This window comes from Coregonus lavaretus (genome assembly GCF_964263955.1).
Source record: "Coregonus lavaretus genome assembly, chromosome: 11".
NCBI classification, from domain to species: Eukaryota; Metazoa; Chordata; class Actinopteri; order Salmoniformes; family Salmonidae; genus Coregonus; species Coregonus lavaretus.
The window spans coordinates 39,435,471-39,451,217 of NC_139998.1; the positions used below are offsets into that span (position 1 = coordinate 39,435,471).

General features: G+C 40.8%; 1 protein-coding gene across 6 annotated transcripts in view; it reads left to right on the top strand.

The window, feature by feature from the left end:
- LOC311137143 (NT-3 growth factor receptor-like) overlaps positions 1 to 15,747 on the top strand; it is a 294,494-nt gene that overhangs the window by 167,874 nt on the left and 110,873 nt on the right. For all 6 annotated transcript variants that reach the window (XM_084171493.1, XM_084171490.1, XM_084171491.1 and 3 more), the window contains exons 10-11: positions 9,863 to 9,918; positions 10,757 to 10,859. In XM_084171493.1, coding sequence (XP_084027619.1) covers positions 9,863 to 9,918; positions 10,757 to 10,859 — 159 coding nt within the window. The remainder of the gene's footprint in view (positions 1 to 9,862; positions 9,919 to 10,756; positions 10,860 to 15,747) is intronic.

The window sequence follows — 15,747 nt, forward strand, 5'->3', positions numbered from 1 at the left end:
AAAGACACCTGTCCACACACTCAATCAAACAGACTCCAACCACTCCACAATGGACAAGACCAGAGAGCTGTGTAAGGACATCAGGGATAAAATTGTAGACCTGCACAAGGCTGAGATGGGCTACAGGACAATAGGCAAGCAGCTTGGTGAGAAGGCAACAACTGTTGGCGCAATTATTAGAAAATGGAAGAAGTTCAAGATGACGGTCAATCACCCTCGGTCTTGGGCTCCATGCAAGATCTCACCTCGTGGGGCATCAATGATCATGAGGAAGGTGAGGGATCAGCCCAGAACTACACGGCATGACCTGGTCGATGACCTGAAGAGAGCTGGGACCACAGTCTCAAAGAAAACCATTAGTAACACACTACGCCTTCATGGATTAAAATCCTGCAGCGCACGCAAGGTCCCCCTGCTCAATCCAGTGCATGTCCAGGCCCGTCTGAAGTTTGCCAATGACCATCTGGATGATCCAGAGGAGGAATGGGAGAAGGTCATGTGGTCTGATGAGAAAAAAATATAGCTTTTTGGTCTAAACTCCACTCGCCGTGTTTGGAGGAAGAAGAAGGATGAGTACAACCCAAAGAACACCATCCCAACATTGAAGCATGGAGGTGGAAACATCATTCTTTGGGGATGCTTTTCTGCAAAAGGAACAGGACGACTGCACCGTATTGAGGGGGGGATGGATGGGGCCATGTATCGCGAGATCTTGGCCAACAACCTCCTTCCCTCAGTAAGAGCATTGAAGATGGGTCGTGGCTGGGTCTTCCAGCATGACAACGACCCAAAACACACAGCCAGGGCAACTAAGGAGTGGCTCCGTAAGAAGCATCTCAAGGTCCTGGAGTGGCCTAGCCAGTCTCCAGACCTGAACCCAATAGAACATCTTTGGAGGGAGCAAAAAGTCTGTATTGCCCTGCGACAGCCTCGAAACCTGAAGGATCTGGAGAAGGTCTGTATGGAGGAGTGTGCCAAAATCCCTCCTGCAGTGTGTGCAAACCTGGTCAAGACCTACAGGAAACGTATGATCTCTGTAATTGCAAACAAAGGTTTCTGTACCAAATATTAAGTTCTGCTTTTCTGATGTATCAAATACTTATGTCATGCAATAAAATGCAAATGATTACTTAAAAATCATACAATGTGATTTTCTGGATTTTTGTTTTAGATTCCGTCTCTCACAGTTGAAGTGTACCTATGATAAAAATTACAGACCTCTACATGCTTTGTAAGTAGGAAAACCTGCAAAATCGGCAGTGTATCAAATACTTGTTCTCCCCACTGTTTAAATGCCTGGAGCATTTCAATTTAGGAGAATCTCTTATAAATTGGGTTAAAATCATGTATAGTAACCCTAGGTGTAAAATAGTAAATAATGGCTATTTCCCAGAAAGTTTTAAACTGTCAAGAGGAGTGAAACAAGGTTGTCCACTATCGGCATATCTATTTATTATGGCCATCGTGATGTTAGCTATTAAAATCAGATCCAACAATAATATCAAGGGATTAAAAATCAAGAGCTTAAAAACAAAGGTGATGATGATTCATGTTTTCTTTTAAATCCACAACTTGAATCCCTCCACTGGTTCATAGAGGATCTAGATACATTTTCAAAATCTCTGGATTACAACCAATTTATGATAAATGTACTATATTACGTATTGGATCACAAACAAATACAATTTTTACATTACCAAGTATTTTACCAATAAAATGGTCTGATGGTGATGTGGATATACTCGGAATACATATCCCAAATGAAATAAATGATCTCACTCCAATACATTTTAATAGAAAGTTAGCAAAAATAGATAAGATCTTGCTACCATGGAAAGGTAAATACCTGTCAATTTGTGGAAAAATCACCCTGATTAACTCTTTAGTATTATCCGAGTTTACCTATTTGCTTATGGTCTTGCCTACGCCTAGCGAACAGTTTTTTAAATTATATGAGAAAAAAACATTCCATTTTATTTGGAACGGCAAGCCAGACAAAATTAAACCGACCTATTTATATAATGAATATGAATTCAGAGGGCAGAAATGATTAAATATTAAATCATTAGACCTATCACTAAAAGATTCAGTAATACAAAAGTTATACTTAAATCCGAACTGGTTCTCTAGCAAATTAGAAAGATTGTCTCACCCAATGTTCAGGAATGGCCTTTTTTCCTTTATTCAGATTACAACCTCTCACTTTCAGTTATTTGAAATGGAAATCATCTCCCAAATATCACTATTTCTAAAACAAGCCATAGAAAGTTGGTTGCAATTTCATTTTAATCCTCCAGAAACGACAGAACAAATAATGCAACAAATATTGTGGTTAAACTCAAATACACTAATTGATAAAAAAAACTTCCTTTTTTGACACATTAAAAAAAAAGGTATAATTTTCGTAAATGATATCATTGGTAGGACTGGTGGAGTTATGTCGCACATGCAGCTAACAAAAACATATTGAAATGTCTGCTCTACCCAAAATTACAACCAAATAATTGCAGCATTACCGCAAAAATGGAAGAGGAAAGTGGAAGGGGAAAAAAGTAAGGAACTTGTATGTCGGCCTTGCATTAAAAAACATAATTGGTTAAAGAATATTGTGATTAAAAAAAAAGTATACCAGTTTCATTTAAGGACCAAAGGATTGACAGCCGTCCCATATAGATTGCAAAATAGTTGGGAAGAGATTTTTGACGTACCATTTCCATGGCATAGTTATTATGAACTGATACGCAAAACGACGCCAGATTCTAAACTTATAATTTTTTAATTTTAATTATTATTTACAATTCTTGCTACCAATATAATGTTATTTATATGGGGCATACCATCTTCCCAGCTCTGCAGATTTTGCTGCGAAGAGACAGAATCATTAGATCATTTGTTTTGGTACTGTCCATTTGTAGCTTGTTTTTGGACACAGGTCCAGGAATGGCTAAAGGATTGCAATATTTACCTTGAGCTAACACTGCAGAAAGCACTACTTGGTGATCTGAAAAGTCATAGTCAGTCGATCAATAATATAGGAATACTTTTAGCAAAAACAATATTTTCAATTTACAATCTGTTGAAACAATGAGAATAGAAAGGTTCAGAACTTTTGTAAAACATCACAGTACAGTTGAAAAATATATGGCAAATAGAAATCCAATATGGATGGTGTTAAGCAATAGATGGGTGGTTTTGAATGAAGTTGAAGGATGGGACTAATAACAATTAACAACAACTAATAACAACAAGATAACTAATGTAAAGCATACTGTGTCCATAATAAGTATATAGATTATAGGTTGAGAGCTTTTGTGAAAGAGCACAGTTAGAAAGATATGGCATATAGAAGCAAACCGGATGGACATCATGAAAATGATCGGAGAGGTTGAGGGTAGAGGAAGTTCAGGAGTAAAAACCAACAAAATACAGTGGGGAAAAAAGTATATAGTCAGCCACCAATTGTGCAAGTTCTCCCACTTAAAAAGATGAGAGAGGCCTGTAATTTTCATCATAGGTACACGTCAACTATGACAGACAAAATGAGAAAAAATATCCAGAAAATCACATTGTAGGATTTTTAATGAATGTATTTGCAAATTATGGTGGAAAATAAGTATTTGGTCAATAACAAAAGTTTCTCAATACTTTGTTATATACCCTTTGTTGGCAATGACACAGGTCAAACGTTTTTCTGTAAGTCTTCACAAGGTTTTCACACACTGTTGCTGGTATTTTGGCCCATTCCTCCATGCAGATATCCTCTAGAGCAGTGATGTTTTGGGGCTGTTGCTGGGCAACACGGACTTTCAACTCCCTCCAAAGATTTTCTATGGGGTTGAGATCTGGAGACTGGCTAGGCCACTCCAGGACCTTGAAATGCTTCTTACGAAGCCACTCCTTCGTTGCCCGGGCGGTGTGTTTGGGATCATTGTCATGCTGAAAGACCCAGCCACGTTTCATCTTCAATGCCCTTGCTGATGGAAGGAGGTTTTCACTCAAAATTTCACAATACATGGCCCCATTCATTCTTTCCTTTACACGGATCAGTCGTCCTGGTCCCTTTGCAGAAAAACAGCCCCAAAGCATGATGTTTCCACCCCCATGCTTCACAGTAGGTATGGTGTTCTTTGGATGCAACTCAGCATTCTTTGTCCTCCAAACACAGTGAGTTGAGTTTTTACCAAAAAGTTATATTTTGGTTTCATCTGACCATATGACATTCTCCCAATCCTCTTCTGGATCATCCAAATGCATTCTAGCAAACTTCAGACGGGCCTGGACATGTACTGGTTAAGCAGGGGGACACGTCTGGCACTGCATTATTTGAGTCCCTGGCGGCGTAGTGTGTTACTGATGGTAGGCTTTGTTACTTTGGTCCCAGCTCTCTGCAGGTCATTCACTAGGTCCCCCCGTGTGGTTCTGGGATTTTTGCTCACCCTTCTTGTGATCATTTTGACCCCACAGGGTGAGATCTTGCGTGGAGCCCTAGATCGAGGGAGATTATCAGTGGTCTTGTATGTCTTCCATTTCCTAATAATTGCTCCCACAGTTGATTTCTTCAAACCAAGCTGCTTACCTATTGCAGATTCAGTCTTCCCAGCCTGGTGCAGGTCTACAATTTTGTTTCTGGTGTCCTTTGACAGCTCTTTGGTCTTGGCCATAGTGGAGTTTGGAGTGTGACTGTTTGAGGTTGTGGACAGGTGTCTTTTACACTGATAACAAGTTCAAACAGGTGCCATTAATACAGGTAACGAGTGGAGGACAGAGGAGCCTCTTAAAGAAGAAGTTACAGGTCTGTGAGAGCCAGAAATCTTGCTTGTTTGTAGGTGACCAAATACTTATTTTCCACCATAATTTGCAAATAAATTCATAAAAAATCCTACAATGTGATTTTCTGGAGAAAAAAAATCTCAATTTGTCTGTCATAGTTGACGTGTACCTATGATGAAAATTACAGGCCTCTCTCATCTTTTTAAGTGGGAGAACTTGCACAATTGGTGGCTGACTAAATACTTTTTTCCCCCACTGTATATTTATTGTAAAATTGACTGTGTTCATCAAATTTATATGGTATGTATAAGCTGGAAGTAGAGGCCTAAACATTGTTGTTCACTAGTTTACTCCAATTAGGGAAGGGGTGGTGGGGTTGGAAGGTAATAAAGGGAAATATATTTTTTAAAATGATATGTAAAGTGGATATAAAATGTCTACACAGCCCTGTTAAAATGCAAGGTTTTTGTGATGTAAAAGATTGAGACAAAGATAAATGATGTCAGAACTTTTTCTACCTTTAATGTGACCGATAACGTGAACAATTCAATTGAAAAACAAACTGAAATCTTTAAGGGAAAATTAAAAATTAAAAAATAACAATAATCTGGTTTCATAAGTGCGCACACCTTTAAACTAATACTTTGTTGAAGCACCTTTTGATTTTATTACAGCACTCAGTCTTTTTGGGTAGGAGTCTATTAGCATGGCACATCTTGACGTGGCAATATTTGCCCACTCTTCTTTGCAAAAGCGCTCCAAATCTGTCATATTGCGAGGACATCTCCTGTGCACAGCCCTCTTCAGATCACCACAGCGATGTTCAATTGGATTCAGGTCTGGGCTCTGACTGGGCCATTCCAAAACATTAATCTTCTTCTGGTGAAGCCATGCTTTTGTGGATTTGGATCTGTGCTTTGGGTCGTTGCCGTGCTGAAAGGTGAACTTCCTCTTCATCTTCAGCTTTCTAACGGACGCCTGAAGGTTTTGTGCCAAAATTGCCTGGTATTTGGAACTGTTCATAATTCCCTCCACCCTGACTAAGGCCCCAGTTACAGCCCCAAAGCATGATGCTGCCTCCACCATGCTTCACTGTGGGTATGGTGTTCTTTGGGTGATGTGCAGTGTTGTTTTTGTGCCAAACATACCTTTTGGAATTATGGCCAAAAAGTTCAACCTTGGTTTCATCAGACCATAACACATTTTCCCACGTGCTTTTGGGGGACTTGATGTTTGTTTTTGCAAACTTCAGCCGGGCTTGGATGTTTTTCTTTGTAAGAAAAGGCTTCCGTCTTGCCACCCTACCCCATAGCCCATTCATATGAAGAATACGGGAGATTGTTGTCACATGTAGCACACAGCCAGTACTTGCCAGAAATTCCTGCAGTTCCTTTAATGTTGCTGTAGGCCTATTGGAAGCCTCCCTGACCAGTTTTCTTCTTGTCTTTTCATAAATTTTGGAGGGACGTCCAGTTCTTGGTAATGTCTCTGTTGTGCCATATTTTCTCCACTTGATGATGACTGTCTTCACTGTGTTCCATGTAATGCTTTGGAAATTATTTTGTACCCTTCTCCTGACTGATATCTTTCAACAATGAGATCCCTCTGATGCTTTGGAAGCTCTCTGCGGACCATGGCTTTTGCTCTGAGATGCAACTAAGAAAATGTAAGGAAAATCCTACTAGAACAGCTGAACTTTATTTGTGATTAATCAGAGTCACTTTAAATGATGGCAGGTGTGTAATGACTTCTATTTAACATGAGTTTGAATGTGATTGGTTAATTCTGAACACAGCCACATCCCCAGTTATAAGAGGGTGTGCACACTTATGCAACTAGGTTATTGTAAGGTTTTTATTTTTAATTTTTCCCCCTCGAAGATTTAATGTATGCGCTAACTGTAAGTCGTAAATGTAATGTAAATGTATCAAATACTTGTTCTCCCCACTGTATGTATGTGTGTGTATATATATATATATATATATATATATATATATATATATATATATATATACTGTATATATATATATTTGCGAGAGAAAAAAAAAACATATGGGGTATTGGAAGTGATGCAGACAATTACATTGATGGAAGTTACAATCTATCTGCAATATTAAAGCTGATTTACCCCCTAAAAATTTTTGGTACCAAATATCTCACATTTTGACTAATTAGACCAGTGGACAGATTTCCACCGGTCTAATGTCCATTGCTCATGTTTCTTGGCCCAAGCAAGTATCTTCTTCTTATTGGTGTCCTTTAGTAGTTGTGTATTTGCAGCAATTCGACCATGAAGGCCTGATTCACACAGTCTCCTCTGAACAGTTGATGTTGAGATGTGTCTGTTACTTGAACTCTGTGAAGCATTTATTTCGGCTGCCATTTCTGAGGCTGGTAACTCTAATGAACTTATCCTCTGCAGCAGAGGTAACTCTGGGTCTTCCTTTCCTGTGGAGGTCCACATGAGAGCCAGTTTCATCATTGCTCTTGATGGTTTTTGCAACTGCACTTGAAGAAACCTTAAAAGTTCTAGAAATGTTCCGTATGGACTGACCTTCATGTCTTAAAGTAATGATGGACTGTCATTTCTTTTTGCTTATTTGAGCTATTCTTGCCATAATATGTACTTGGTCTTTTACCAAATAGGGATATCTTCTGTATACCAACCCTACCTTGTCACAACACAACTGATTGGCTCGAACGCATTAAGAAGGAAAGACATTCCACAAATTCCACAAATTAACTTTTAACAAGGCACACCTGTTAATGGAAATGCATTCCAGGTGACTACCTCATGAAGCTGGTTGAGAGAATGCCAAGAGTGTGCAAAGCTGTCATCAAGGCAAAGGGTGGCTACTTTGAAGAATCTCAAATATAAAATATATTCTGATTTGTTTAACACTTTTTTGGTTACTACATGATTCCATATGTGTTATTTCATAGTTTTGATGTCTTCACTATTATTCTATTGTCACGATCGTCAAAAGGAGTGGACCAATGCGCAGCGTGGAATGCGAACATACTTTATTAGAGTACTACACAACTAACAAAACAACAAAACGATATGTGAAGTCCTTGGTAACAAACACTAACCATACACGGAACAAGATCCCACAATACACTGTGCCAAACAGGCTGCCTAAGTATGGTTCCCAATCAGAGACAACAAGCAACAGCTGATTCTCGTTGCCTCTGATTGAGAACCACCCCGGCCAACATAGATACACATGAACTAGATCCTAAACACAGAACACAAACACATAGAATCTACACACCCTGGCTCAGCATATAAGAGTCCCAGAGCCAGGGCGTGACATCTATAAATAGTAAAACAAATAAAGAAAAACCCTGGAATGAGTAGGTGTGTCCAAACTTTTGACTGGTACTGTATTTAATAAGCAGAGTGACAAAATCGTCATGGGAGCATACATTTTATTTCATTTAAATGTTCTTATATTTACTACCCTAATTCCAAACAGTTGTTCATACCATACACTGCCTACATTAGCTGAGTAGGACTCAAGGTTATACCTAGACTCCTCTCTTGTTGAAGGACCAACAGGCTCTAGGAGGGCATTTTCATTTAGTCTTTAGTCTGTTCTAATTTAGGAGTTAAATGTAGAGGCACGCACAGCCACTGATCTTCATCCCCAGGCCCTCAAATTGACATCATGCCGGAGCTTCATTGGGATTTTCCATGCATAATAAACGGACGTGAGAGAGTGACAGATTGTTACTGTCAGGGCTGGGGATGATGTTAGATGAGTGTACTTGGTGGTAGGAAGGCAGGGAGGGTAAGAGGGTAGACAGAACAGGACAGAGTTGTTTGTCAGCACTGTTCTATTCTGTTCCACTCCCCTAAACTGCACCGCACCGCACCATGGCCTGTTAGCAGAGAGCATGATGGGAGGGAAACCCAGGGGGATTAGTGTCTCCATAGAAGTGGATACAGATGAGGAGAGAAAAGGTCTCAGTTTATCAGAAATGGAAGCAGAGCTGTGAAGGGCAACAACCCAACTGACACTACACAGATTACAAAGCATTAACCATAATATCAGTTAGCTGCATGGATTGTGGGTCTGTGCTGTAATTATTTCTTCTGGTACATACTGTATGTCAGGGTTCCCCAACTAGCGGCCCGCGGTTGATTTTAGTTGGCACCCCCAAGTTATTTTTTATTTTTTATTGTTGGACATAAAAGACTGTAAAAACACCAGCAAATCAGCTTCAATAGATTTTTTTGGGGGAAATCTGTTCCCACGCATAATAGAGAGTGATACACTGAGTGTACAAAACATTAAAAACATATTCCTAATATTGAGTTGCACCCCCCCTTTTGCCCTATGAACAGCCTTAATTAGTCGGGATAGGCTCTACAAGGTGTCGAAAGCGTTCCACAGGGATGCTGGCCCATGTTGACTCCAATGATTCCCACGGTTGTATCAAGTTGGCTGGATGTCCTTTGGGTGGTGGACCATTCTTGATACACACTGGAAACTGTTGAGCGTGAAAAACCCAGCAGCGTTACAGTTATTGACACAAACCGGTGCTCCTGGCACATACTACCATACCCTGTTCAAAGGCACTTAAATATTTTGTCTTGCCCATTCACCCTCTAAATGGCACACATGCACAATCCATGTCTCAATTGTCTCAAGGCTTAAAAATCCTCTTTAACCGGTCTCCTCCCCTTCATCTACACTGATTGAAGTGGATTTAACAAGTAACATTAATAAAGGATCATAGCTTTCACCTGGATTCACCTGGTCAGTCTGTCATGGAAAGAGCAGGTGTTCTTAATGTTTTGTACACTCAGTGTATTTGATCGTATACAAATGTAAGCAAGATTTGAAATGGCCCGTGGCTTAATCTATTTGATGATCCCTGCTGTAGGTCATACCCACCCTTCTCCCCTGCCATCACGGATTACTACTCTGTATGTTAATCTCTATGCCTATGGCTTGTTCAGAATGCTAGTGTAGACTGCATGTTATGTTTCAGGATATATTATACAGTACATACAGTATAACTCAAGGTTGTCAGTCAGTACTTTCATAAATAGGACCGCTGTGTTCTTTGTTCTTCTTCACAGGGACTCCTACGCCGACCATCACAGTAACACACAGGCCTGAGGAGGACACGTTCGGGGTGAGTTTGGGAACACTGTGGTGCTGTACTGTGGCTTTTTATACCTAGTGGAGATACAGCCTGTTACAGTACATGAACATCTTATTTTTCCTGGGAACAACAATAAAAAGGAGGCTTTAGTTTGAGCTATTTTATTCTGTTTCTTTTATTTTTCACTCCCTCGCCTTGTAGCTCCCTCCTATCTGCCTTTTCCTTTCCCATTTCTTTATAATGTGACTTCGCTCATCTTTGTGCTGTAATTGACACAGGTTAGTGTTTTTTTGTCATGAATCTTGTTCTGGAGGCAGTTCTGCAGAGTGGTCACTAGCTGGCACAGCCACAAAGTCATACAATCTGATTTTAACCCTAACCTTAACCACACTGTTAACCATAATGTCTATCCCTGACCTTAAATTAAGACCAAAAAGCAAATTTTAGTTTTTATAACGTTTTACAATATAGCCCATTTTGACATTTCAGCTGGCCTATCTAAGGGAAATCACTCAGTTCTGCTTCCAGGACAAGACTCATGACAATAAACATCAACCTGTGTAATTGACTGAATGGAGATTATTTCCTCATTTGAAGGTTTTAATTGGGAAGAGAGCACTGACATGGAAGGAGAGAAGACTTCCACTTAATTTTGTGCATCTCCTCTTTGATTTATCTTTGAATTGTTGTTGCCAGTGGAGAATGTATAGGATGCATTCCCCTTAATTTTCAGCAATACATTGCACTACTAATTAAGTTTTCACAAACCCTGCATTCATTCTTCATGCCTGTTGGCTAGTCTGTACCTAAGGTAGAAATCTTTATTGTGAGATCTACTCTCACTAAACCCTGTCTTGTCCTTCTCCAGGTGTCTATTGCTGTCGGCCTGGCTGGATTCGCCTGTGTCCTTCTTGTTGTCCTGTTTGTTCTCATCAACAAATATGGACGACGGTCAAAGTTTGGAATGAAAGGTAAGAAACACTCAGTGCTCTTCTGAAAGGAAGTTAGAGTAATTTAGACCTTATTTTCTTAGATAGCGCCTCTGCTGTCAAAATAAGAAATGATACTGGGTTTGTGCTTCTGTATCCCTTTCATGACAAATAACTTGTTGTGTTATCTTTCTATGCCATACCCAGTCCACATTCACATACAGTATGTATGCAGCACACAACAGTAACATTACACTCAAAAAGGTGCTATTCAGAACCAAAAAGGATTATTCGGCTGTCCCCATAGGAGAACCCTTTGATAACCCCTTTTCATTCCAGGTAGAACCCTTTTGGTTATAGGTAGAAACCTTTTGGGTTCCATGTAGAACCTTTTCCACAGAGGGTTCTACATGGAACCCAAAAGGGTTATCCATGGGGACAGCCACAGAACCCTTTTGGAACCCTTTTTTCTAAGATTGTACTTATACTTTATTTGATCTACTGCTTGTGTTGGTGAAGTATGTGGGCAGACAGGCGGAGGTGGGGGTGACACTCACCATATTGCAGATTTGAAGATGAGTTTGCAGGAGTGTCAGTTATGCCAACCAATTCCAAATATGGCTCAGTGCAGCCTAAGCGTATATTTTTGAGTCATGTCCAAGCACTACTTATCACTGTCTTCTGGTGGCTGATGCAGCTGGTTCTGCTGCGTGTCGTGTTGGACTTGGTGCTCTCTGTATCTGCAGCAGGAGGGGGTGATGCAGTTGTAGTAAACACCTCTCTCTCAGCTTCATGCCCTGTCCCTTCCCCTGGAACGGCTCTGTCTCAGGGATGGCTGTTCTGCTGTTAGAAACTGTGTGACTGTGTTTACAGTGTTTCAGGTAACACCTGCCGGCTTTTGCTGATGGCTGTGCATTGCCTGTGTAGACATAGCTTAGGAGGATTTGGGCGAGGGGTGTCAAACTAATTTTTCCCCGGGGTCCGCATTTGGTCTTCAGAGAGGTCCGGAGCGCCGCACTGAAAATGTGTTATATTTCCTCTGTGTTTAAATTTTAAAGAATTGTCCTCTATCCCACATTTTTGGAATTTCTGATGCTCCCTTACTGTCTTGCTTTCATTTCCATGATTCTTAGCGAGCCGGACACAGTCAAGAATGTATAAATGTAGGTCCATTATCATTTCTGCACAGTTTCGGTTTGGTTTGAGTATAAACGCAACATGCAACAATTTCAACGATTTTGCTGAGTTACAGTTCATATAAGGAAATCAGTCAATTGAAATAAATTAATTAGGCCCTAATCTATGGATTTCACATGACTGGGAATACAGATATGCATCTGTTGGCCACAGATACCTTTAAAAAAAAAGTAGGGGCGTGGATCAGAAAACCAGTCAATATCTGGTGTGACCACCATTTGCCTCATGCAGCATGACACATCTCCTTCGCATAGAGATGATGAGGCTGTTGATTGAGGCCTGTGGAATGTTGTCCCACTCCTCTTCAATGGGTGTGTGAAGGTGCTGGATATGGGTGGGAACTGGAACACGCTGTCGTACACGTCGATTCAGAGCATCCCAAACATGCTAAATTGATGACATGTCTGGTGAGTATGCAGGCCATGGAAGAACTGGGACATTTTCAGCTTCCAGGAATTGTGTACAGTTCCTTGCGACATGGGGCAGTGCATTATCATGCTGAAACATGAGGTGATGGCGGCGGATGAATGGCACGACAATGGGCCTCAGGATCTCATCACGGTATCTCTGTGCATTCAAATTGCCATCGATAAAATGCAATTGTGTTCGTTGTCCGTAGCTTATGCCTGCCCATACCATATCCCCACCGCCACCATGAGGCACTCTGTTCACAACGTTGACATCAGCACACCGCTCATCCACACGACGCCATACACACTGTCTAACATCTGCCCAGTACAGTTGAAACCGGGATTCATCGGTGAAGAGCATATTTCTCCAGCATGCCCATGGCCATCGATGGTGAGCATTTGCCCACTGAAGTTGGTTACGACGCCGAACTGCAGTCAGGTCAAGACCCTGGTGAGGACAACGAGCACGCAGATGAGCTTCACTGAGACGGTTTCTGACAGTTTGGTACACCTGTATTTGGGGAGTTTCTCCCATTCTTCCCTGCAGATCCTCTCAAGCTCTGTCAGGTTGGATGGGGAGCGTCGCTGCACAGCTATTTTCAGGTCTCTCAAGAGAAGTTTGATCGGGTTCAAGGACATTCAGAGACCTGTCCCGAAGCCACTCCTGCGTTGTCTTGGCTGTGTGCTTAGAGTCGTTGTCCTGTTGGAAGGTGAACCTTCGCCCCTGTCTGAGGTCCTGAGCGCTCTGGAGCAGGTTTTAATCAAAGATCTCTCTGTACTTTGCACCATTCATCTTTCCCTTGATCCTGACTAGTCTCCCAGTCCCTGCCGCTGAAAAACATCCCCACAGCATGATGCTGCCACCGCCATGCTTCACCGTAGGGATGGTGCAAGGTTTCCTCCAGACGTTACACTTGGCATTCAGGCCAAAGAGTTCAATCTTGATTTCCTCAGACCAGAGAATCTTGTTTCTCATGGTCTGAGAGTCCTTTAGGTGCCTTTTGGCAAACTCCAAGCGGGCTGTCGTGTGCCTTTTACTGAGGAGTGGCTTCCGTCTGGCCACTCTACCATAAAGGCCTTATTGGTGAAGTGCTGCAGAGATGGTTGTCCTTCTGGAAGGTTCTCCCATCTCCACAGAGGAACTCTGGAGCTCTGTCAGAGTGACCATTGGGTTCTTGGTCACCTCGCTGACCAAGGCCCTTCTCCCCCGATTGCTCAGTTTGGCCGGGCGGCCAGCTCTAGGAAGAGTTTTGGTGGTGCCAAACTTCTTCCATTTAAGAATGATGGAGGCCACTGTGTTCTTTGGACCTTTAATGTTGCAGACATTTTTTGGTACCCTTCCCCAGATCTGTGCCTCGACACAATCCTGTCTCGGAGCTCTACGGACAATTCCTTAGACCTCATGGCTTGGTTTTTGCTCTGACATTCACTGTCAACTGTGGGACCTTATATAGACAGGTGTGTGCCTTTCCAAATCATGTCCAATCAATTGAATTTACCACAGGTGGACTCCAATCAAGTTGTAGAAACATCTCAAGGATGATCAATGGAAACAGCATCCACCTGAGCTCAATTTTGATTATCATAGCAAAGGGTCTGAATACTTATGTCAATGAGGTATTTCTGTTTTGTATTTGTAATACATTTGCAAAATCTTCTAAAAACCTGTTTTCGCTTTGTCATTATGGGGTATTGTGTGTAGATTGATGAAAAAAATAAATAATTTAATCAAATTTAGAATAAGGCTGTAACGTAACAAAATGTGGAAAAAGTCAAGGGGTCTGAATATTTCAGAAACTATTCACACCCCTTGACTTTTTCCACATTTTGTTGTGTTACAGCCTGAATTTGAATGACTACCTCATCTCTGTACACCACACATACAATTATCTGTAAGGTCCCTCAGTCGAGCAGTGAATTTCAAACACAAATTCAACCACAAAGACCAACTAGGTTTTCCAACGCTTCGCAAAGAAGGGCATCTTTTGGTAAATGGGTAAAAAATTATAAAAGCAGACATTGAATGTCCGTTTGAGCATGCTGAAGTTATTAATTATTTGGATGGTGTATCGATACCCAGTCACTACTAAGATACAGACGTCCTTCTTAACTCAGTTGCTGGAGAGGAAGGAAACCGCTCAGGGATTTAACCATGACGCCAATGGTGACTTTAAAACAGTTATAGAGTTGAATGCCTGTGATAAGAGAGAACTGATGATCGATCAACAACATTGTAGTTACTCCACAGTACTAAGCTAATTGACAGAGTGAAAAGAAGGAAGCCTGTACAGTTTACAACAAATATTCCAAAACATGCATCCTGTTCGCAACAAGGCACTAAGGTCATACTGCAAGAAATGTGGCAAAGCAATTCACTTTTGTTCTGAATACAAAGTGTTATGTTTGGAGCAAATCTAATACAACACATTACTGAGTACCACTCTCATATTTTCAAGCATAATGTAATGGGTATGCTTATAATCGTTATGGACTGTGGAGTTTTTCAGGAAAAAAAGAAATGGAAAGGAGCTAAGCACAAGCAAAACTCTATTGGAAAACCTGGTTGAGTCTGCTTTTCACCAGACAGGGAGATTAATTCACTTTTCAGCATGACAATAACCTAAAACCAAGGCCAAATATACGCTGGAGTTGCTTACTTTGTGGTAATTATTCTAATCAAAGGAGATACTTTTAGATTTCCTCAAAACCATCAAACTTTATGAATAATTACTGCAGTAATGGAGCGTTAACGGTCACCCAATGGTGTAGAGTTAAGGCCCAAATAAGCAGGGTTAGGTTACAACTTTTTATAGTTTTCTGAGTCCTTGTGACGAAGGACAGGTATGTGAAATCATACAAAGGTACATTGTGCTCTCATGCAACAGACAGAAAGATTTACATGGCGCCAAATATCTGTCTCTAGTTCATTTACTACTTTTTTATACAGAAATACTAATGCAACATAGGATACTAAATCCTTCCCTTAATTTATGAAGTCCAGTGTTATTAATAATCTGGAGAGAGGGTTCTCCTCAACCTGGCAGACAGACCAGCATTTCACACAGACACTACTAATGGAATGCAGTGTTTTCTTATCACCAAGCCATCGTAAATTGACTGTCAGCGTTAAGCCTCAGAAGCTCTTCTCGGAAGAACAGACATTGTGAAAGTACTAATATAGGAATACTTTCTAATTTAAAAGTAATGTGATTAACATATGTTGTAATTCTGCAACACTTACCAAGAAGAGTGTGAATGTTCATGATTGTCTGAGTTACAGTTTTGACTTAAATCTACTTGAAAATCAATGGCAAGACCTGCAA